Raw genomic sequence first — 21,556 nt, 5'->3', positions numbered from 1 at the left:
AGCCCCAGAGGTGCTAAGAGCCTGTTGCTACTGGGGAAAGGCTGAGGAGGCTGATTCTCCTTGGGCATTCTCCCAACCACTCTGTTGTACAAGCAACTCCTACAGCAGAAAGGGAGTAAGGAAGTGTTTGAATATAGATTAGGGCAAGCCCAGGGTTTGGGCTCTGATTTTGAGGCTCAGTCTGGACAGAGTCTGGGTTCAGACTCCAAACGAGCAAAACTGGCCCTTTTCAGATTTGCATTGAACCCAAAACCAAGAACCTGGGGGCGTGCAAATGAAATATTTAACAGCACAGATGTTTCAACAGGGAGGACAATTGTGTGGGGCATTCCTTAAAATCAGACATGCCCTAGTTCAACCAGGAGTTCTGGGCTGGTGCAAGAGTCACTGGGTGAGGCTCTCTGGCCTGTGCTATACAGGAAGTCAGACTGAGTGATCAGAATGGTCCCATCTGGCCTTAAAATCTAGCTCTGAAGCTATTAAATTCCATGGCACTTTTCCCCATGCCAGAGCAATGACTGCATTGGGCTCCTGACACAGGACCATGCTGCAGTGACAGTGAATTTGATTATCACTGTTTACACTTCCGTGTTAGGTGGCTGGACTTGGCACAGCTGTCAGCATTGCTGAGTTCTTGCAAAGAAAGACTCAAACCCCCCCCCCCAAACCAATTACAACCGGGAGAAGAATGAATAAGCCACGGTGAAGATGAACATTTATTTTTACTTACAGAAAAGCTGCTGATCACCACATTCATTTTGGCACTTGGAAATGCTTTGTTGCAAGGTGACAAATCACAATCTCTATAAAAATGTACAAAGTGGTGTAAAATCGCCAATGATGTTCCACAACGCGAGGGCCTAAAATCAGTATACACACACACACACACAGACAAACACACGGTGCAAACGAGAGTGGTACAATGATTTCACACCAACCAGATCCTACAGCCTTGAAGATGTGTTAATGACCAAACAAAAAAGGTACCCTAGCCAGCAGCAATGTAATTAAATGGTGTCAGATTTAGCCTGGTAATTAGCAATCAAATTGCAACCAAGACTAGCGAAGCATAAATGACATTTAAAAGCTTAACTCAAATTAAAGTGCAATGCGTGTTAACATTTGCCTCCATACAGCACTGGATAGCAACGCTGAAGCACTTAGCTGCTCTAAAAGGTTGCTGTTTTTGTGGTGTGCCCATAGCCTATTTTCTTCCCTCCTGCCATGAAGGTGGTCATGGGCACTCAGCAACCACCGTGTCAAAAAACCATTAACGAAACACGACTGGACAGGGACCGAAAGGTCCTTCTGGGGCTAATGCAATGTGTGCAGACAAAAGCTAACCCCTATATAGCACGAAGAAGAGTATTACTTCAGTCCATCTCAAATTATCCATGGAGGTGCAGAAAAACGCATCTCAGCCTTGGCATGGCATGGCGTTCTAATGGCTACTCGGGCACCGCGCCGACAGATTCCCCCTGCAGCCCCCGTTATAAATACACAGAAATAAAGAAAAGCAAAGAATAACCGTTCAGACAACGTTTTTATGCTCAAGAGATTGGGGGAGGGGCATCTCTCAGAATGGAGCAAAATCTCTTCTCTGTGCCAGAAAGAAAACAATTTTGTTCCTGCCCTAGGCGCCCTTTCAGCATTGTCTTTTTGTTGGTTGATTTGGGACACAAAACTAGCTTTGAATGGGTTAATACTCTCCTTGAAGTTAATACACGCACTCCCGGAACCACAGTCCAGGTGTGTCTGGCTCCTGTCCCTTACTGCTGAATGCCAGCCGGATCCTCTTTGCCTTTCTCACCTTCCTTCAAGGCATTAATGACCGGTAACCAAGGGGATGGCAGTTCAGGGATGGTTTTCTTGCCTTGATTTAAGTGGTTAATGGCCGTGTAGAGACTTCCTTGGGGTCCCACTTCCTGCTCCGAATAGTACATCTCCAGTGCGGCGGGAGTACAGTGCTTGTGCTGGGGAAAAGAGCAGAAAATGCCATGAGCAAATGAGACCTGCAGGCTTTGGTTAGAGAGCAGAGGGAGCAGTGACACTGGCTGGGCCCCAAGCTCCCTTGTAACCAATAACTGTGCTGGGTCATGCTCTTCCATGTGGCAAGAGAAAGGATGCAGATAGCTCAACCCACTGCAGTGCCTGCTGATCCACTCCCTGGGGCGGCATCTCTTTACACTGGCATAACTCCACTGACAACACGGGTTCCTCTGGTTTGCACCAGGAAGCAGAATTCTGCTCCCTGTCCAATTGTCCGAGCTGGGAAACAGGGTGGGTGGGCTCTGAATTCTGCCGCGGTGACCATTCCCCTATATATGCTGGGTTCCCTTGCCTGCCTACGTCCCCCATGATCCCCCTCTTGGTGCTGGGAGGCAGCCGCATCATGGGAGTTCGTGGCTGTGTTGCATTATGGGAGATATTATCTGGTCAGGGAGCCTGGCCCATAGAAGATATGAAGTAGTTGGGACCTGAGGCATCTTAACTACAACTCTCTTGAGGCCCTGCATCAGGATCCCCATGCTGAAATATTCATTTTGGGAGTATCTGGTTTTTCCACAGAAAACAGGCACTTTTCTTGAAAAGCCCAAACCCCCATTTTCTGTCAAAAATCATTTCAACTGAGAATTTTTGACAATCCCAAATTCCTGAAGCCAGGTGATTTCCCCTGAGTTTGGGATTTAACGGCAAACATCTTATGCAGAGCTGGTTCCAGCTTCTGAGGGGTCCCCAATCTCATCGAGCCACTCTCCCCACAGGAAGCACACGCAGGAGTTAGGACAAGAGAAAGGCTGGGCCCGCCCAGGGAAGGAGCACAGTGGGGAATTTCAAAAGCCTCTAAGTGATTTAGTAGCAGGATCCCGGCTGCTGTCCTACGTCAGATAGGGCCTTTCCATGCCAGGACAGCAAGCGTATGTTTAAACACGGCAGCCAGCCCTTTTGAAGTAACCTGGTTTAAAACTCTCGTGCAGGCAGGGCAGATTGCATTTTAACCCATGTTTGCTGGTGGCTCCCCGCTAGGGTTCACCTTGACCAGCTAACACGTGTTAACTGCAACTTGCCCTGGCTGCCCTATAGTTTGAGAACATATTAGTTCAAGCCTGCTAGGGAGCGTGTCTTTAAAACTTGCCTTTTATCCTAGTGGGGAGAGGCCTCAGATGTCCTTAATGTGCTAGATGGGCCAAATCCTGCCTGCCTGAGTGGGGTAAACCTAGACTATTAGCTTCAACGGTGTCAGCGTGGGAGGCAACATGGTCTGGGAGGTAGATGGGGAAGGGTAGGGGGGCTAAAGGGGGAAGGAAGGACGGGGGGACCTTCTGCCTCATCTCTGCCCCAGCAGTGCTGTCACATGGCGGGGGAGCCTCTCCAGCAAGCTCTCAGTTCCTTTGTTTGTAATGGGCATGTGATTGTTCACTGCAGCCGAGGCACCCAGCACTGGCCAATAATCAGGGCTGTGACATGCACACAGATATCAATAGCAGTGAGTGGAATTGGTGAGGTTTGAACTTATGCGCTCCTGGATCCCAGCTCAGTGCATCTTCCCTGCTTTTGCCCCTTTTCTGAAGCCCTCAGAGAAGATGGACACCCTGTGCTCAGGGACCCATGAGAAGATGGTCTATGCTGTCCATGTTGGCCAAGTGGAGGAGGGTGGGGGAAGGGGGCCACTGCTGGGCACCTTGCAGTCTCCACAGACTGGCTGAGCAGAACTGGGCAGCCCATGGTGTCCCATAGGACTTGCTGGAGTTAGGCAGGGATCCCCACACAAACGCTGCTGGGGACAGACAAGTCCCCCAAAAGACCCCGGGGCTGAAATCCCGGCCCCACTGAGGCCAGGGCAGTTTTTGGGGCCAGGACCCCCAGTATCACCCCGAGCTCTATGGGTCTTGCATGGCACACTATACAGGAGGAATCTGAGACTGGTCCCAATGAGCTGGGTTAGATGCCCCCTCATAGTTCTGACCCTTGGGACTCTCCAGGGGGCTAGATGTTGAGCTGGGGCCTGCCCTTGTCCACCCCTCACCTGGCTGACTTGCCTCCCAACAGGCCAGTCTGTGCTGTGCTGATGGAGCGCCCAACACAGCCTGCCCCTGCCACTGCTCCCTGAGCCTGTTGCTGGGGAAGCATCACAACAAACCAACAGCTCCCACTCTTTTCAACACGCTGGCCAAGCAGGCCTGACATTTCCCCTGCCAGCTGTTTGCCTCAGGCTGATTTTGGGAGGGAAATTTCAGTCAAAACAGTTCAGCTGTTTCAGAGAACTGCTTTGCCCAGGTTAGCAAATTCTTTTTTAAATTTGGCCAAGTTATAAACCTTCAAAAAATCGCATTTCACACATGCTCCATAGAAACTTCATAGATGTTAGCAGGCAAATCTCCAAAGGTTCTGCCCCCACTGAGCATGCTCCATCCCCTCACATCTCCCCACTGCCTCCTGTGGAAAAAATAGTCTGTGATCACATCATTACAAACTGTATCAGAATGCATATGCACAAGGGGGCAGAGTTAAGGTTGTACAGGCAGTCTTCATTCTGGCATTTCCTAACTTTTGAGTGCTTGGCTTTGCAACCTTAATTTTCTTTTAACTTGTGTGTGTCTGTCTGTCTGTGCATCGATGTGTGTAACTTATCATACATGTTAACAACAAACAAAATCTATGTTTAGTGACAGTTCAGGCTGATGCAGGACATATCCCATCCGTCCAAAAACTTAAAAGCTTGGAAATAAGCAGTTAAGTGGGAAGATTCCTGCATTCCTTGCCACCTCCAATGCTCCACAGAGCTCACTTCCATCTTCAGCCAATACTTGCACAGGCCCCAACGGCATCAAATTTGCATCTAACACAAAACCTTACCAGTGATCTCAGCTGTGTTAAGACAGAATATGTTCCCAAATGCATGGAATGTGTGACAGTCAGATGGGCTGATTTGGTCATATAATAGATATGAGGTCACATTTAAAGGGTTTGGGTTAGTGACAAGTCTTAATGCAACATTAACTGCCACTGAATGTAGTTTTTGTTTGCTAATTTCACACTTTTTTCATCCAGCTTTGGAGTAGCTGAGCTGTTCCCAGAATTGAGGAGAAGGGGAGCTGCCCCTGCCTGAGAATCAGAGGGAGAAGCTATGGTGCTGGGACTGCTTCTAGGTCGACCCTTCAGAAGGGTGTGAGTAGCTGAATGACATGCCTCATTCAGTTCTGTGTCTGTTAACATTGTATCCCATTGGAAAGTTACTGAAAGAGCAGTTCTCCCTGTTTAGCGGTCAGCTGGAGGGATCATAGAATATCAGGGTTGGAAGAGACCTCAGGAGGTCATCTAGTCCAACCCCCTGCTCAAAGCAGGACCAATCCCCAACTAAATCATCCCAGCCAGGGCTTTGTCAAGCCGGGCATTAAAAACCTCTAAGGATGGAGATTCCACCACCTCCCTAGGTAACCCATTCCAGTGCTTCACCACCCTTCTAATATCCAACCTAGACCTCCCCCACTGCAACTTGAGATCCTTGCTTCTTGTTCTGTCCTCTGCCACCACTGAGAACAGCCGAGCTCCATCCTCTTTGGGACCCCCCTTCAGGTAATTGAAGGCTACTATCAAATCCCCCCCTCACTCTTCTCTTTTGCAGACTAAATAACCCCAGTTTCCTCAGCCTCTCCTCATAAATCATGTGCCCCAGCTTCCTAATCATTTTCATTGCCCTCCACTGGACTCTCTCCAATTTGTCCACATCCCTTCTGTAGTGGGGGGACCAAAACTGGACGCAGTACTCCGGGTGTGGACTCACCAGTGTCGAATAGAGGGGAATAATCACTTCCCTCTATCTGCTGGCAATGCTCCTACTAATACAGCCCAATATGCCATTGGCCTTCTTGGTAACAAGGGCACACTGCTGTAATCCCCAGGTCCTTTTCTGCAGAACTGCTTCTTAGCTAGTCGGTCCCCAGCCTGTAGCGGTGCATGGGATTCTTCCATTCTAAGTGCAGGACTCTGCACTTGTCCTTGTTGAACCTCATCAGATTTCTTTTGGCCCAGTCCTCCAATTTGTCTAGGTCACTCTGGACCCTATCCCTACCCTCCAGTGTATCTACCTCTCCCCGCAGCTTAGTGTCATCTGCTGTGGCACCCTCTGTGCCATTAATCACTCCCCGAAACACTCCCTGCCTCTCCTGGACTTTCCAGAATTAGGTACCGCCAGGGGAGGCTGCAGCAGCAGGTTGCCCTGCATTACACCTGCCAGGCTGCCTACTGCACAGCCCCTAAACACGAATCTTTGTAGCCTGGGCTGAGAAGCCAGACTCCGCAGGCTCGGATTGTCACAGACTCATAACCTGTGTGGACTGGGCATGGAGGGGGACACGAAGCGAATGCACTGGCTGGTGGGTTACAGTGTGTGATCAGCGAGAGAGGAGGGAAGCCTGGGTATCTGGGTGACACCCCACAGTTCATCCCAGCTTCACAGTGCTCTCTTCACGGCGTGAGCATGTGCCGCCCCACCCACACAGCACGTCAGCACTCGACCTTCACACCCCTCACTTAGGGAAATGTGGCCTGACCAGAGAGGAGAATGGGAAGCTAGAGGCACCCGAACTACAATGCCCACAAGGCACCTTGGCAGCACCTCACAATGGAAATATTTTGGTTTTCAGGCTGCCCGTTTCTGGACCTTTCCTTGGAAACCAGGCACTTCCCATGAAATATTTCATTCCCTCAAAACCCCAATTTTCCATCAAAAAAGATTTCTGACCAGCCCTACCCCAGCTGCCTTGGCCATGCCCCTCCCCAGACAGCAGCACTGAGGGTGGCCATGGGCCCCTGGCAGGACCGGAGTTGTTGGCACCTTGTGCCACTGCTGTCCCCTCCTTGTGAACTTTCCTCCAGGTGGGCTCCTCCCACTGGGTCAGCACCAGCTTCCACTGGCAAAAAGCCCTGCACTGAATTGGGCCCTCGGCATGGTCTCTCCTTACTGCCCCCCACCCGCCCCCAGCCCGACATGGCAGGCTGCATCCCTCTGATATTCTGCCCTCCCCCCTTCCCCCCCACAGGCCAATTACAGGAGTCAATGCTCACCGGGAGGAAGCACAAGGAGAGTTCTGCTCCAACACCACACCCTGGAGCCCCTCCCCCCCCGCCCTTTGTACCTCAGCTGCCCAGCAGTCACAGCCTGCCGGCCTGAAGATGGGGGGATATTCCGCCCCATGAAACCACCCACTTGGCTTCTGCTGCTTGTGGCACAGACACAGGGTTTCTTTTCCCAAAGCAGTAAACATGTTTCCACTGGGAAAGGGCCAGTCTTAGTGGCATCCTGCACCTCTGCACTGCGCTCTGAAATCGCCCAGCAGGGGCACCAGCTGGAGGCCAGTCTGGGTGTGTACAGCAATGGTGTGCAAATGGCTCACAAAGCCAGAGTGCTGCCAAGGGGGAGAAATAACACACTGGACTGATCCTGGGCAAATGCAAGCTAACCAGTGGTTGGGAGAGGGTGTGATACACACGTACTCAGTAAAAAGAAAAGGAGTACTTGTGGCACCCTAGAGACTAACCAATTTATTTGAGCATAAGCTTTCGTGAGCTTGGAAAAAAGCCCTGGAGGGAGAGCTAGAAGTGTGCTGGAAAGCACAGCCCCAGTGAGCTGCCACACAAAGCAGTAAAACAGCCCCTACGTTTTGGGCTGCATACAAAAGGGCATCAAGTCAGAAGAGGGAGCTGATTCAGATTCCCTGGGGATAGACAGGTACAACACAAGAGCACCAAGTTCAGTTCTGGGCATCGCAGTAGCAGAAGAAGGTAGGCAAATCGCTACACCAATCCATATGCTTGTACCACTGGGCAAATTGTATCAGCAGATCTCTCCTTCAGATCGCTCATGGGACACTTCGCCCCAGTCAAGAGGAACAGGCATTTTGCTCTGCAGGTCAGATGCTTGCCGGGGTCCCTCTGGAGGATGCCTGCGGATGTGGGGTGTCCCAAGGAAGAACACAGCCAGCGGCTGTGACCAGCTGGTTACACCGCTCACCCACGCTCAACTCCACCTCCATGTGAACATTGCTTACAAGACACTTACTGGGAGAGACAGGCCAGTGTCGGGGTTTGGCAATTGGCCTTCTCCCAACAGTCCCAAAGGGAGCTCATCCTGCAAAGCCGAGAGCATGGTTAGCGGAGGGCCCTCAGTACCAGGCAAGATTGGGGCCCATACACGAGCCTGGGCTCAGCATAACGCAAACATTTGACACTGAGGAGATAGCAGCATTCTTCCTTGCCCAGCACCACCATCAGTAAGGCGATAACTGAAACAGGCCGGAGGGAGACAGGGGTCATCTTACCTTAAACACAAAGCCCTCTGGGCAGCTTAGCTGGTCATACCACAGCGCCTTGTACATGACCAGCATGAGCAGGCAGGCCAGGAAGGCCACCGTGATGAGAATCAACCCTGTCAGCTGGAAGGAAAGGGAACAAAACAGAACAACTGGCATGAACCCAGATGAAAATTTTTGGCAAAAATCCCCAAACCTGAAGGCACTGACAGACAATGAGAGAGGGTACCCTGCCTTGATGAGACCACCATCATAGCCAGGCCAGGTGTCCACACAGACCTTATAGCAAAAGGGGAGGTGTTACCTCTGTATATGACACTGGTGGGACCATCACTGGATACCACGTCCAGGTCTGGTGTCTGGACTTCTGATCAATTGGACCAACTGGAAAGGGTTTGGAAGAGAGCGACAAAAATGATTCAGGTCTGGAAACCTGCCTTGCGGTGACAGACTAAAGAAACTCAGTCTGTTTCATTTATCTAGGAGAAGGTTAAGAGGTGACTTGATCATGGTCTACAAGTATCTCCTTGGGGCAGAAATTTCTAATAATAGAGGGCTGTTTAATCTTGCAGAAAAGGGAGAACAAGATCCAGTGGATGGAAGCTAAAGCCGGGCAAACTTGAAATAAGGAGCACATTTTAAATGGAGGTTAGTTAGTCCCTGGAACAGCTCACCTAGAGACATGGAGGGTTCTCCATCACTTGGAGTCTGGAAAGAATGTCTCTTTCAAAGGGATTTGCTCTAACTCCACTGCATGTTCTGGGCTGCCTGCAGGAGTCACTGGCGGGAGGGGGGCTCACTAGCCTGTGGTGGGCAGGAGGACAGACTGGATGGTTAGAACTGTCCCTTCTGGTCTCTATGGATTCCAGAGGGAAGCAAATGGCCATTGCAGCTGCGGGGTGGGGAATACATGTCGACCCAAGATAAGTAGATAGAGTGACGTCACTGGCAAGTTACTCATACCCTGCTGGGGGAGAAACGGCCCCCAGGAACTGGCCCTGACAGAACGTGTGTGACATCATTTATAAATCGCTCAAGAAAGCCGCTTCTCCTTCCACAGCATGGGATGGAAATGCCCGCTGCTGCTGGTGCTGCAGAGCACGGGCAGTGTCACAGCACCTGCCTCAGGCACACCGGCTAAGACCAGGCACCCAGTCTGCGTGGATATGAAGAGAGAAAGTCAGCAAGAGAAGGCTCATTTTCACTTCCAGACCTTGCCTGGCTGGCTCTGGGCGGTGCAAGGTCTGATGTTATTTGCAGCAGTGGCTGCAAAGAACTTTCACTGCTTCCTCCAACAGAAAGCTTCCTGTGGGGGCTGGCTTGTTGGTTCTGAAGTTCTATTTTTGGCTGTGACTCATAGTGTGAGAGCTGCTATTTACAGCTGCATTAAAGCACCAGGGCCCAGGTGTGAGTCAGACAGTGAAGACAGGGATCTCTTGCGTCATCTCTGCCCATTCCAGATTGTGCCACTTGTGCAGAGCCAGCCTCTGTGGCTCAGCCTCTGGCCTCTCCATCACCCGCACCGGTGCAAACTCCCTGATCCCACAGGGGTTGTATACTGTAGATGAGGGCACGGTCAGAGCTCTGCAAACACCTGATTTTCCAGTTCGCTGCCCTAACCAAAATGTTCCCCAAAAATGGTTTTGAGTCCAACTAAACATTTAGTTTCATTTTTAGAGCTTTAACCTTTTTCAGTTGTTTTTTTTTCCAAAATAAAATTGAAATCCATTTCAAAATGAGACGTCGTCTCAAAAGGAAACATTTTATTTGGAGGGATTTTTATTTATCAAAACAATTAAGCGAATTCAACACAAATTCACAGAATGTTTTGGTTGATCTAAATCTGCCTTTTTTCAGTAAAATAATTACTGGAAATTTTCACCCAGCTCTGGGACCGACCTCCCCGCAACCCCGCTCCGTGCGGGGATGTGCTGCAGCTCCCAGACTTATGAGGAACTCACAGGTGGAACTCAGAGCCAGTGGAAACTTTGTGAGGGTCACACAGCTTCTGAAGACGACTTGGGCTTCCTCCACTCCCCAACAGACCCAACTGCTCTGGCAGACCCAGTGGATTCTAACACAGCCCCTTCTGTTTCTCCAAAGAGTGGCCAGCCAGCCCACTCCCTTCACTGTGATTCCTAGGTAATGCTAGGTGAGTGCTACGTGGATCCCATGGCCATTTATTTCACCTTGATGCTTAGACGTGTTGCAGAGCTCCGTACGGGAAGCAGGAATTCCCCACTACCAGAGCATGCTGCATTCAGGTACATGACTTGAATGTGACTAGGTCACGGTCCTGGTTTTTATAATGCCAGAGGGAATTTTCCATATCCCACGGGAACCTGGGGGAGAAATGGGCCTCTGGGACCAGGCCAATGAACAGAATACACCAGTACACCAGGAAGATGCTGGTGAGGACACCAGAGTTAAGACCGAGCTGAGTTTTGCGCTCATACAAGGGACACATCCTCTTTGGAAGAGCACACCATATCCTCAGCGCGCAGCCTTTGAGTATCGAATGGATTGCCTGGGAATTTACAAATGTACCCATACATTAGTGTAGAAGTTAAAATTAAACTACAAACGAGTCCTTTAGGAAATGAAACATGCTGCATCCGACAGGTTCTTGTCCCAAATGGCCTTATTAGAACAGCCCAGCCTCTTCAGGCTTCCCATGTAGTTAAAACTCACTGAAATCAAGTGATAGACTCCATTTGAAGAAATTAGGTTATAATTTAACACAGTTATTGAGGCTGTTGTATCTAATTGTTGTGATTTTTTGCAAACCAAAAGATACCCCAAGATGGAGTTAAGGCTAAGAGTACGTCAGTAATTAGGGTAAAAACATTATAGGGATGGTGCAATTATCCCCCAAATAAGTGTTATGAATCCAGGAAATTCAGAGGGAAAGTTTAACTTAACAGAAATCCTACCATAGTAATAGGATATGGAAAAGCATCCAAACAACCTTAACTCGGCTGTGCAGAGATGCCGTGCAATCACCCTACATTTATGCACATTAGCGGGTTTACTCCCAGATAAGATGAAGCTGATCTTCAGAGACACATTAGCTCGTTCTCTTTTTCTTTTCTTTTTTTTCTTTTTCCCCTCAGAAGATATGAGGTGGAATCTGAGTAGGGGGAGGGGGCAAAGGAAATGCATCATGAGCCTGGTTTTCAGACCGGGCTCTCGGTTTGTGGATGCAAAGACACAGCTAGATGCACCTAACAGCTTTAACCAACCCTGGGCACATGTCACCGCAGGAACTAACCCATGGCTGTCAAAGAGGTGGTCAGGTTGAGACTGGACTGAAAACCAGGCTGTGTTTGTACAGGTGTGGATGTGGCTATGGCCTCAGCACACCGGACCAACAGCCCAGGGTCTGGTACCCAACAATAGTCAGGACCAGAGGCTGCAGAGGGAGGGGCAAGAAAGCATAATGGGCATGTCTGGAATAAGCTGTCCGGGGAGAGAGTGGGGGTGTCTTCCTGACCCATCTTGTCTGGTTAATGCCCTGCCTGAGGGTGTGTGTCTCTTGTACCTTACTGGGAACGTTATTGCACTTATACAGTCTGACACAGCTCAGGGGTTTCAAGTGTCCACAAAGCACATGTGGGGGAATGAAGAAAGCTACGGTCAGATTCCCCCTGAGCCAGGGGCTACTCAGTGTGAATAGGGAGGGCAGAATATGGCCCCCAGAGACCTCTACATGCAATGGGGAGAAGGATCGAAATTCAGGAGTGAGAGGTAAGACAGTTGAGTCCTAAAACGGGCCCTAAATAACGTGCAGCTAAGGACAATGATCCTGGAAAAATCAGAGGGACAAGAAACAACCAGTGTGGCTTCTCAAGGGACCAGAGACAAAGCACGCCAGGGAAATTGGGAGACTGCAGAACCTTTGGATTTGGGCCCCCCCAAACAGTCTGCATGTCTGGAGGCAGAAGTCACCGGACAGCTGGTTAACCCAGTAGCAGTGAAACCGGCTCATATGGAGTGTATTATGCCAGTCCACATCAGCCGTGTGGAAGGGATTCTGCTGTCACTGCCCATTCCACCTGGTGTTCCCTGCAGACGCCCCTGCCAAGTGCATGTCAGAGCCAGGGGGTGTGTGAGCCTGGGGGGCAGGAACAGCAGCAGTGACCAGCTAGCCACACCCTTGTGCTGAAATGGTTACAAACCCCTCGTCCCCAGGCTCCATCCTGCCTCTCCTCTAAGCCTGAGGTGAATGAACTACAGGGATCTGTGGTGTCCAGGCTTATGGCACTGCCCCAGGCCCAGGGACCCCAAGGTGGAGGGGCTCAAGAGATGGGCAAACGCTGCAGCTCTGGCACTTGGTTTGGCAGAGCACTGAAAATTCAAACCCAGCTTGTCTGAGTCTGCCCCTCACCCACAGCTCCACTCCTCTGCTGTCCCCTGAACAAGCCCTTTCCCAGCAAGCCCCATTTCCCTCTCCCTCCTCCATTGCCACTTGAGCCTCTGTGGGATGCTGGGGGGTGGCATCTCCTGAAGAAAACCAGATCCTGTTCCTGGGAGCAGCCCCGCACCCCATCTGTGCTGTTGGACTAGGGCCCCTTCCTGCCACACTCACTGCAGTGACCTCCTGGGGGGCTGGTCAGCACCAGGGCCTCCTGGCCATCCCTAGGGAATCCCATGCTAGCCACCTCCTCCTGGCTTGTCTGTAGGACTGTTGTTAACCCATTCTGCTCTCCAGCAGAGGAAGCAGCCCCAGGAACAGACCATTCTACAGCGACAGGCCCTCCCTTGTCCCTCTTCCTCTTCTGCACTTTTGCCCTCACACCACCCATGAGAGAGGCAGGATCTCCACCAGCCTTCTGCCCGTGGAGAGCACAGAGTGGCCCATGCACTGTTCTGTAAGGAATGTAAATCGGCTTGCTCTGGTTTCAGGCTGCTGGCTTCTCCCCTAAGGACAAAGAGTGGGAGGTGACACATTGGCCCCTCTCCTGGCTAAAACAGGGCTGGTCTGAGTTAATCTGGATTATTCAATTTCCCCATTTCAGTGTCAATGTGAGAGACAATCCCTCAAATCACAATCCCTGCTGAGGTGGGGTGGGAGGGGAGACAGGAGAATGCTTTACCTTGACCTTTTCTGATACTTCATCGTACAGGTTTATGTTCAGTTTTTTAATTCCGGGGACATGCAACTTTCTCTTCTTCTTCTGCTGGAGCTGGTACTCCGTTCTGGTCTTGACAATCACCTGTGAGGAGAGGAATCAGTGAGCGGCGAGCTGTATACAGCCGGACAAGGCTGCATGGAACAACTGCTCAGAGAGGCAAAAAGCAGAGCAGACTTTTTGCTGGAAGATGCCTGGTATTTGAGCTCACAAGGCCTGGGGCAACGGGCCTGGGCCACTTGCAAGTAGTGATTCACCAATGCTGCCCTGAGTTTGCTGTGGGATCTCACCATGTTTGGGGCTTCCCTAATGGATCGTCATGGCTGCTCGGGGGCCGAGGGCAGAAAAAGTAGTAAGGCAGCAAAGCTCAGACCAAGAGAGAGCAACCTGTAGCCTCCTCCTGCCCTAATCCCCACAACCCAGAGCTGCTGGCAATTCCAGGAGGGCTCAGCATATTTCAGGAGGGAGTTCTGCTCCCAGTGACACTGCAATAAGTGGCCGCCCAAGAGTCTTGCTCATTTGGTAGTGAGGCCAATAGCCAAAAAGCAAGCTGACCTCCAGCCAGATTCAATGCAGGGCAGATCACCATTTGCTATCGTGGATGCCTAAAGATAGGCAAGTAACTCCATATGTGACCTGGTTGTCAGAGGTGCTGCGTACCCCCTGCTCCTACCAAATGAAGCCAGAAGGAGCCAGTTATTCAGTGTTGCTTACAATCTCTGACTCACATGCCTGGGTGTGGATTTAGGAGCCGAACTTCTGGTCCCTACATTTGCCAAAGCTGGCCTAAGTTCAGATTCCATGGTGCGAGCTGTGGTTGGCTGCAGATATGGTATGGGGTGCAGAGAAAACACACCGTGGCCATCAGGAGCCAGGCTGAGCTGGGGCTAGCAAGAGACAGAAACCATGGTCATTATTGTCACAGATGACTTGGGGAGCCTGACTTGAGGGGCTGGTTTTCAGCAAATTCTGAGCAGTTGCTCTCCGGAAACAGGTCTCTTGCAAGGCATCTCCAGGCCCCAGAAGGGAGGCACTCAGAGTGGGCCATCCTTTCTGTACTTGCCAGCTGAGCGAGAATGACATAGAAATCATCAGTGGAGACGGATGGTTAGCCAGTGGGAACACAATGGGCCCGCCAGCCATGAGTACAATCTCTTGATGTTGATGCATCACTGCACTAGAGGAAACAACTGAATGCCCTACCCCGTTCTCTGCAAGGCCCCCAGTGCAAGGTATGTAGTTCTGTGGGGAGCAGGGGGTGGGGATTCCCCAAGGCGATGATGTGCTGGCAGAGTCACTCACAGCCATGACTGCAGCCCGTGGTGTGGAGGGGTAGCAATTCACATCTAAAACTGGGCACCCAAAAGACCTTTCTGAATGCACACTAGGGCACAAGGCATCTTACAGCGACACAGAGTCCCCAGCAGAACAGCCTGGCGATCCCCAGCCAGTGAGGAAGGATCATGCTTTGAATGGTAAAATGATTGCCTAGATGCTGCCATAGATGAAGAAAGCATTGGAACCCGCCAGCCTCCAGCAGGGAGAGCCACTGCATATGCTCCCTACAACACAGCACCCGGCTCCAGCAGGAGAGGGTCCTTCTGGCAGGCCTAGAAAGAACGTAAACCCAACAGACAGCAACGCGGGATGGCCAGATCTCAAGGGAACACGTCCACAGCCTCTACAAAGGAATCCAAGCCAAAGACACTTGGTTTGACACCCAAACAGCCTCATTAAAAAGAGCCCTCGCTGCACCCGAACATACCATCGAGATCTACCCACCTGCGATGGGCCAGTCACTCCGGACACGGTTACACAGCACTGGGCGCCTCCAGGAAGCACCATCGAAGCTCGTGGGTGGTATCCACACAAGCGCAGAAATGGCGCAGGTACGCCAGCGCCACGGGGAGACGTTCAAAGGCGCACAGGACGGCAAGGCCCCCTGCTCCCACTGACTTTCAATGGCTTTTAAGTCACTTTGGCAAACCCCACCCATTTAAACTAGCCCCCCAGTTGGGAAACTTCCCTGAGAGGTGGTCAGAAGGGCTCGTCACCCAACGTATGAGCAGGAGAGTGCCCATGACCCACAGAGACAGCTGTGGTAACAGCACTTTCTGCAGAGGCTGCTGCAGAATCCCAGGTAACTGACCAGCAGTGACATAACGTGGGAAAGCCGAGCAGATGGATCCCTGCCAGAGAAACCAGCAAGCATCCATGGCTGGGCCTCATGGTGCTCATTAACAACAGCGTACGCTACAAACCCATGCACCAGGTAAAGCTCTGCACTGGCTTTCTAGGCTCCAGAAAGACTCTGTCTATTCTGGCACTGAAACCTGAATCTTAAATCACGACAACATTGACTCTGTGGGAAAACGTACGAGCTGATTAAATCCATGAACCGAGTCAGAATGGTATGGTGCAAACACGAGCCACGTGAACCAGTCAGGGAGCTAACCTCAGCCCTGCTCTTTCCACTATGTACACTGAGTCCGGACCGAACCTCGTGAAACAGATTCCTCTGCCTGGGCTCCTGCTAAACAACTCGAATTTAAAGGGCCAGAACGTCAGGTCTGGCTGAGCAGTGCTTGGCTCAGAACCAGAGGGGAGGGGAGGGAGCAAAGGCGGCTTTAAGCCTTCCCCCTTACCCTAGGGGCAGCCAGGAGCACAGCATAAATTAGAGCAGTCACAGGGCTCTATTTACACTCTGGTAACAGCCTCCTAGTGACCATGCTACTGGCTGGTGATGACCAAAACAAAGGCCCCATGCCTCTCCCACCCTCAACATGACCCCTACACCAAGAGTGACCCAGGGGCCTCTTGATGCCGGCTGGCAGAGGGGATGCATGGAGCTTTACAGGGATCCCCTGGTTGACGTACATCCCTAATAATTCACCAAGGGTGGCATGTCAGGTCTCTTCTGAGCGCCAGTAGCCCACTGGTCCTCCTGGTCATAGTGAAACGCATGTACGGGTAATAGTTAAGAAGTTATGTATTTAGAGTGGGAATTATGTCCTTAAAGCCTTGATATTAAAAGCAGGTCACCAGGAAGTGACAGGGCTTGGATAGATTCTGTTCAGGCAGGGGCTGGAGACACTTATCTCTCTGGCTGGTCAGGTGTGTCCCATGCATTGCATGTATCACAGTGGAGGCCTCTCTGCGTTACCGAGCCTGATGCTAATCAGAAGAGTGCAAAACCTATGAGAGGAATGCTGCAGGAAAATACAAAACCAGCAGGGGGCGATCTGTTAACAAGCAAAGACAATGGATTCTTGGGGTGTAACTGGGAATACTGAGGTACAGCCAGCATCCTTTGCCAAGGAGCCAAACCCTCAGCATCTTCTGTCTTAAGAAAGGGGAGTGGGGATCAGAGCCAGCCTGGCTGGCAAATGCTGCAAAGACTTTATGGGAGGTACAATGAATTAGGCAGGACAACATCTTATTAATTCAATCTGAACTCCAGAGGCGTGTTTTGTTTTGATTTGATGTGCAACCATTTGTTTCCAATACTTTGACTTGCTGCTACTCAACTCTCTACACTTTATTCAATACACTTGTACTTGTTTTCACGATAGTCAGATCTAAGTGCTGTGTGTTAGGCGGAACTGTGATCTGAGATGGAACTGGTAGGCTGGGGGCACTGTTCCTTTGGGATCAGTGTTTCTGTGAATACTGTGAGTGTCCACTGGACCAGGGGCTGGACACTCCAGGGGATGCTTGGAGGGCTCAGCGGCTGGAGCGAGCCCATCGCTAGCTTGCAGAGGCACAGTGGAGCCTGCAGAGGCTGACCGCCCTGGGCACTGCATCACAGCGGGGGATTCATGTTCACAGCGTCATAGATCCCAAGGCCAAAGGATCACTGTGATCATCTTGTCTGACCACCTGTGCAGCACAGGCCAGAGACCTGTCCCTGCCCCTAGAGCAGATCTTGTAGGAAAACATCCAAGCCTGATTTAAAAATTGCCAGCCATGGAGAATCCACCATGGCACTTGGTCAGTTGATTCAATGGTTAATTACCCTCGCTGTTAAAAAAGTGCACCTTATTTCTGGGAAGGCCAAGAGGAAATGAGATTCGGCTGGCACACGCAGGTCCACACCTGCCAGGGAGTCGCTGTACAAAGGGATTAGCCTGCTGGCCTGTCGGTGCAGTTCTCTATCCCTGAAGCTCTGCAGGAGCATTGTAAATGGGATGGAGTGGGGCTGAGAAACTGGCCCAAAAGCCTTCCCTGCACCTGATGTGGTCAGACCCCAGCACAAACTGGGGGTGAGCACTCTGCCCTCCCTTCGCTTGGGGCACCAGGCAGCCGAGAACTGGGGCCACAGGGTGTGCAGAATGCTGGTGGCGGGGTCCTGCTGTTGTGACAGTCAGCACCCTGGGGATTGAAGTGGGGACCTCCAGGGCAAAAAGCAAAAGGCTGCGTAGCTGGGGCTGTAACAGGCACATAGCCTCAGCAGATCAGTGCAGTGGGGACCTGTCACACCCACTCCCCAGCACGTTACACTAGTGTCCTCTCATGACCGCTCACAGGAGAATGTGCCAACCAGGGATAACCTGGAAAATAACAAACCCCAGGATAGTTCAGAGTCAAGCCCTGAAGTGTCCCCACGAAAGTCCTCTCTGCCTGCAGGCACCCAGCAGCAGCTGATCACAACGTGTGCTACACGCATGCTTCACCAGACGGAGGGAGGCCTGGTCTATGTTACACGGTTAGGTCGGCGTACGCTGCCTCGCATCAACCTAGCTGTGGACGTGTCTTCACTTCAGTTTGGCTCCCGCCCATTTCAATGCCTCTTGATGCCGATTTAGTGACGCCACCTCCCTGAGCAGCATGGAGTCATGCTCAATGTCATTCGGTTGACGAGGTGTCAGTGTAGACACTGTGCTGCTTATGTCGACTGTTACTGGCCTCCTGCAGCCGTCCCCGTGCTGACAATGCAATCAACACAAGCACTCCTGGTGAGGCCATGCACCGCTGACACAAGAAGTCGAGTGTGCACACACACAAGCGATTTAATAACCGCGGTGGCTGTATGTGACATAAGTTAGGTCGTCATAATTGTGTAGTGTGGAGATGGCCGGAGGAGCTGCAGACTGTCTGTCATGGCCCTAGAGAAGCCCTACAGACCTCCTGTGCCATAAAGAAACCACTGGATGAATACAGCCCTTGGCTGATGCCCTTCTGCCACGTCACCCAACTCCTTCTCCAATAAAGAGCGAGGTCTGGGCCCAATGGTAACAGCCGATCACCCTGACTGAGAGAAAACTCCCAAAAGCAAATGTGCCAACAAAGTCTGTGCCCTGAACTCCTGGTAAGAACAGCTGTGATCCCTCGATCAACACCGCATGAGGACACCAGCCCCTTGGTACCACCCCAGCTGCAGCAGCAAACACCCCCCAACCCAAAGTCACACACTCAGTCCAGAGCGAGCCCTCATTCATTTCTGTACATCCTCACCCAAAAACTTGGCTCCTCTCCATCTCCAGAACCAGTGACGCTGGAGGCCAACAGATGAGTGACTGGCACCAACAGAGATAAGGCAACAGCAAACTATGACTCCCTGCCCATGACCGGCAGCCTGGCATCGGGCCCCCAACAGAGATGTGCGCAAAGCCAAGGCAAACTCTCACCACATGCCGAGGGAGAAGTGGGACACAGGAGACACTGGGCCATATTCTCTGGTCAGATACAGCCTCTTATGCGGCATGGAAAAGCTAGAGATTCCCAGCAGAGCTCCCCATGCTGGGGACTCTCTGATCACATAGCCACTTTCCACACCCTCTCCCCATACCAATGGGAGGAGAGGGTGCGGTCAGGGTGTTGTGGGCCCAGGCTTATTCTGGTGACATTACAATAAGTCCCCTCGGGTCTAACCTTCTCCAGGGCTGGGCAGCCAAGGGGCTTGAAGCTGTCGCTTGCTCTCTGCACTCCCACTCTCCGCTCTGTCCAAGCGCTCCTCTGCTGCAGCAGAGAACGGGGGCCACGAAGCACAAACCGGGAGGAGTGATGGAGAAGCCAGGGCCAGGGGAGACTGAAATGCAGAGACACTCGCTCCCCACAGTGACTGACCCCAGATTAGCAGAGAGGAGCAAAGACTGTCCATCCAAAACACAACTGAGAAATTGGGCTTAAGGGGAGAGACGCCAGAGACAGCCCAAAGTCCCCAACCCAAAGGCACCAACTCTGGCCATCAGGCAGAGGGCGCTCAGCCAACAGCTGGTCGGCCATTTTTCCAACAATGGTTTTTGGTTGGAAAAAGCCAACTGCATGAGCATTTCGATAAGGCCGACATGGGAGGCTGAGTCCCATCAGGTTTACTCTGGTCAAAGATGGTTTAACATGCATTCCTGACAGACACGCCTGGATGGTCCGATCAGAGGTCTGTGAGGGAACACAGGCCTCGAACACATGCCACGAGTCCTCAGGTAGTGCTGAGACCATGGCCACCCCCCAGCAGCTCACCTGACTGGCTGGAGAAAGGGGCCAGCAAAGCTATAGCTCACAAAAGGCCCCAACTACCCACAAAGCTCCTGACTGGGGGAGATGTTCAGCCCCACCGATTGGCTGGGGAGCTCTACTTAAACCAGAAAAGAGGCACAGGAAGTTGTCTGAGCAAGCAGAGGAATCATTGGCTGGCTGCTACTATGGACATTTTGCCTACTTGCCTTTCTCCTGAGCCCTGCCTTCCCACCTGTTCCTGGTTCCTGTTCTCCTTATCCCAAATCGGTGTCTGTTCCCAGTTCCCATTCCTACGCCCTACCCCCACACCGATTCCAGCTGTGATCTTTGGCTTGGCACCTGACTGTCTCCAGCACTGCTTGACCCCAGGAAATGGGCAGTAGTTTCCCAGCAGTTTCATGCCAGGGTAGCTGGCCCAGCAGAGCCACCCACTGATTCTGGTCCTCAACTGTCATCCCAATACAGTGACTGCAGAGATGTCTTTGAAAAAAAGAACGCAGACACCTTGCCCTCGCACAGGGACTCAGCTTGCCTGATCAAGCTATAACCAGTAGTAAACATTCTGTTCGGGCACCTCTACGCCATGTTGGAGTCCGATCTAGCCACGCTGCATACCTACTTTCAGGAGAACCCAGCCAAGGGCTTTATTTGTAAATCCATGTTGACTGGTGAGGCACTAGTCCTCTGTTTAAAAAAAGATGGAAGCCTCTGACTACGTATGGACTATCAGGCCCTGAATCAGGTCACCATTAGAAACTGATACCTGTTACCACTAATTCCTGAGCTAATAGACTGCATGAGCATCGCCTGGGTATTTACAACGCTAGAGTCTGGGGGGCATGCAGCCTAGTACGCATTAGAGCTGGGGACGAATAGAAAACCAGCTTTTGAACGCATTAAGGTCGCTTTAAATATCTCTTGATGCCCTTTGGTTTGACAAACACACCTGTGATGTTCCAGCATTGTATTAATGGTGTGCTCCAAGACATTGTGGACCAATACAGGGTAGCAAACCTGTATGACACACTTATTTTTTCAGACAAGGACGAACACCATAGAATGCACGTCCATTCTGTCCTGAAGAGGTTATGCCAGCATGGCCTATGGGCTAAGCTAGAAAAATAGGCCTTTCCTCAGCCCCCATAAAATTCCTGGGGTTCATCCTATCCCCTGCTGGTACTGGCCTGGACGTGTGCAAGGTAACAGCAGTCCTCCAGTGGGTGGTGCCACAGAGCGTTTGTGAACGACAGTGTCTCCTGGGGTTCATGCCAAAGTTCTCAGAGAGAATCACCTCTCTCACTGCCCTGTTCCACAAAAACACCAGGTTCCTTTGGTCTCCCAAGGCCCAGCAGGCCTTCAAGCAATTCAAACTCACAATTACCTCTGCTCCGATATTGGTCCACCCCGACACCTCGCACACCTTCTTCACCACAGTGGGTGCTTCCAATGTGACAATCAGAGCAGCGCTATCCCAAAGTGCTGTTCTCAATAACTGCTACATCCGTGCCCGCCTTCTATTCTAGGAAACTCCTACTCACAGAGCAAAATAATGAGCTTTTGGATAAAATTCCTAGCAATTAAGACTGCCTTTGAAGAGTGGCGTCACTATCTAGAAGGGGCCTGGTATCCTGTCCAGGTGTACACTAATCATACAAG

The 21,556-nt window shown here is 51.4% G+C and overlaps 1 protein-coding gene across 2 annotated transcripts in view; it reads right to left on the bottom strand.

The window, feature by feature from the left end:
* Positions 1-703: 703 nt before the first annotated feature.
* The window catches only part of CALY (calcyon neuron specific vesicular protein), a 42,825-nt gene continuing 21,972 nt past the window's right edge, over positions 704-21,556 (bottom strand). For both annotated transcript variants that reach the window (XM_073353108.1, XM_073353107.1), the window contains exons 3-5: positions 13,409-13,528; positions 8,322-8,435; positions 704-1,973 (exon numbers count right to left, since the gene is read on the bottom strand). In XM_073353108.1, coding sequence (XP_073209209.1) covers positions 1,770-1,973; positions 8,322-8,435; positions 13,409-13,528 — 438 coding nt within the window. In that variant the 3' untranslated portion in view covers positions 704-1,769. The remainder of the gene's footprint in view (positions 1,974-8,321; positions 8,436-13,408; positions 13,529-21,556) is intronic.

Source organism: Lepidochelys kempii, chromosome 7 (assembly GCF_965140265.1).
Source record: "Lepidochelys kempii isolate rLepKem1 chromosome 7, rLepKem1.hap2, whole genome shotgun sequence".
NCBI classification, from domain to species: domain Eukaryota; kingdom Metazoa; phylum Chordata; order Testudines; family Cheloniidae; genus Lepidochelys; species Lepidochelys kempii.
This window is presented reverse-complemented; position numbering and strand designations above follow the sequence as displayed.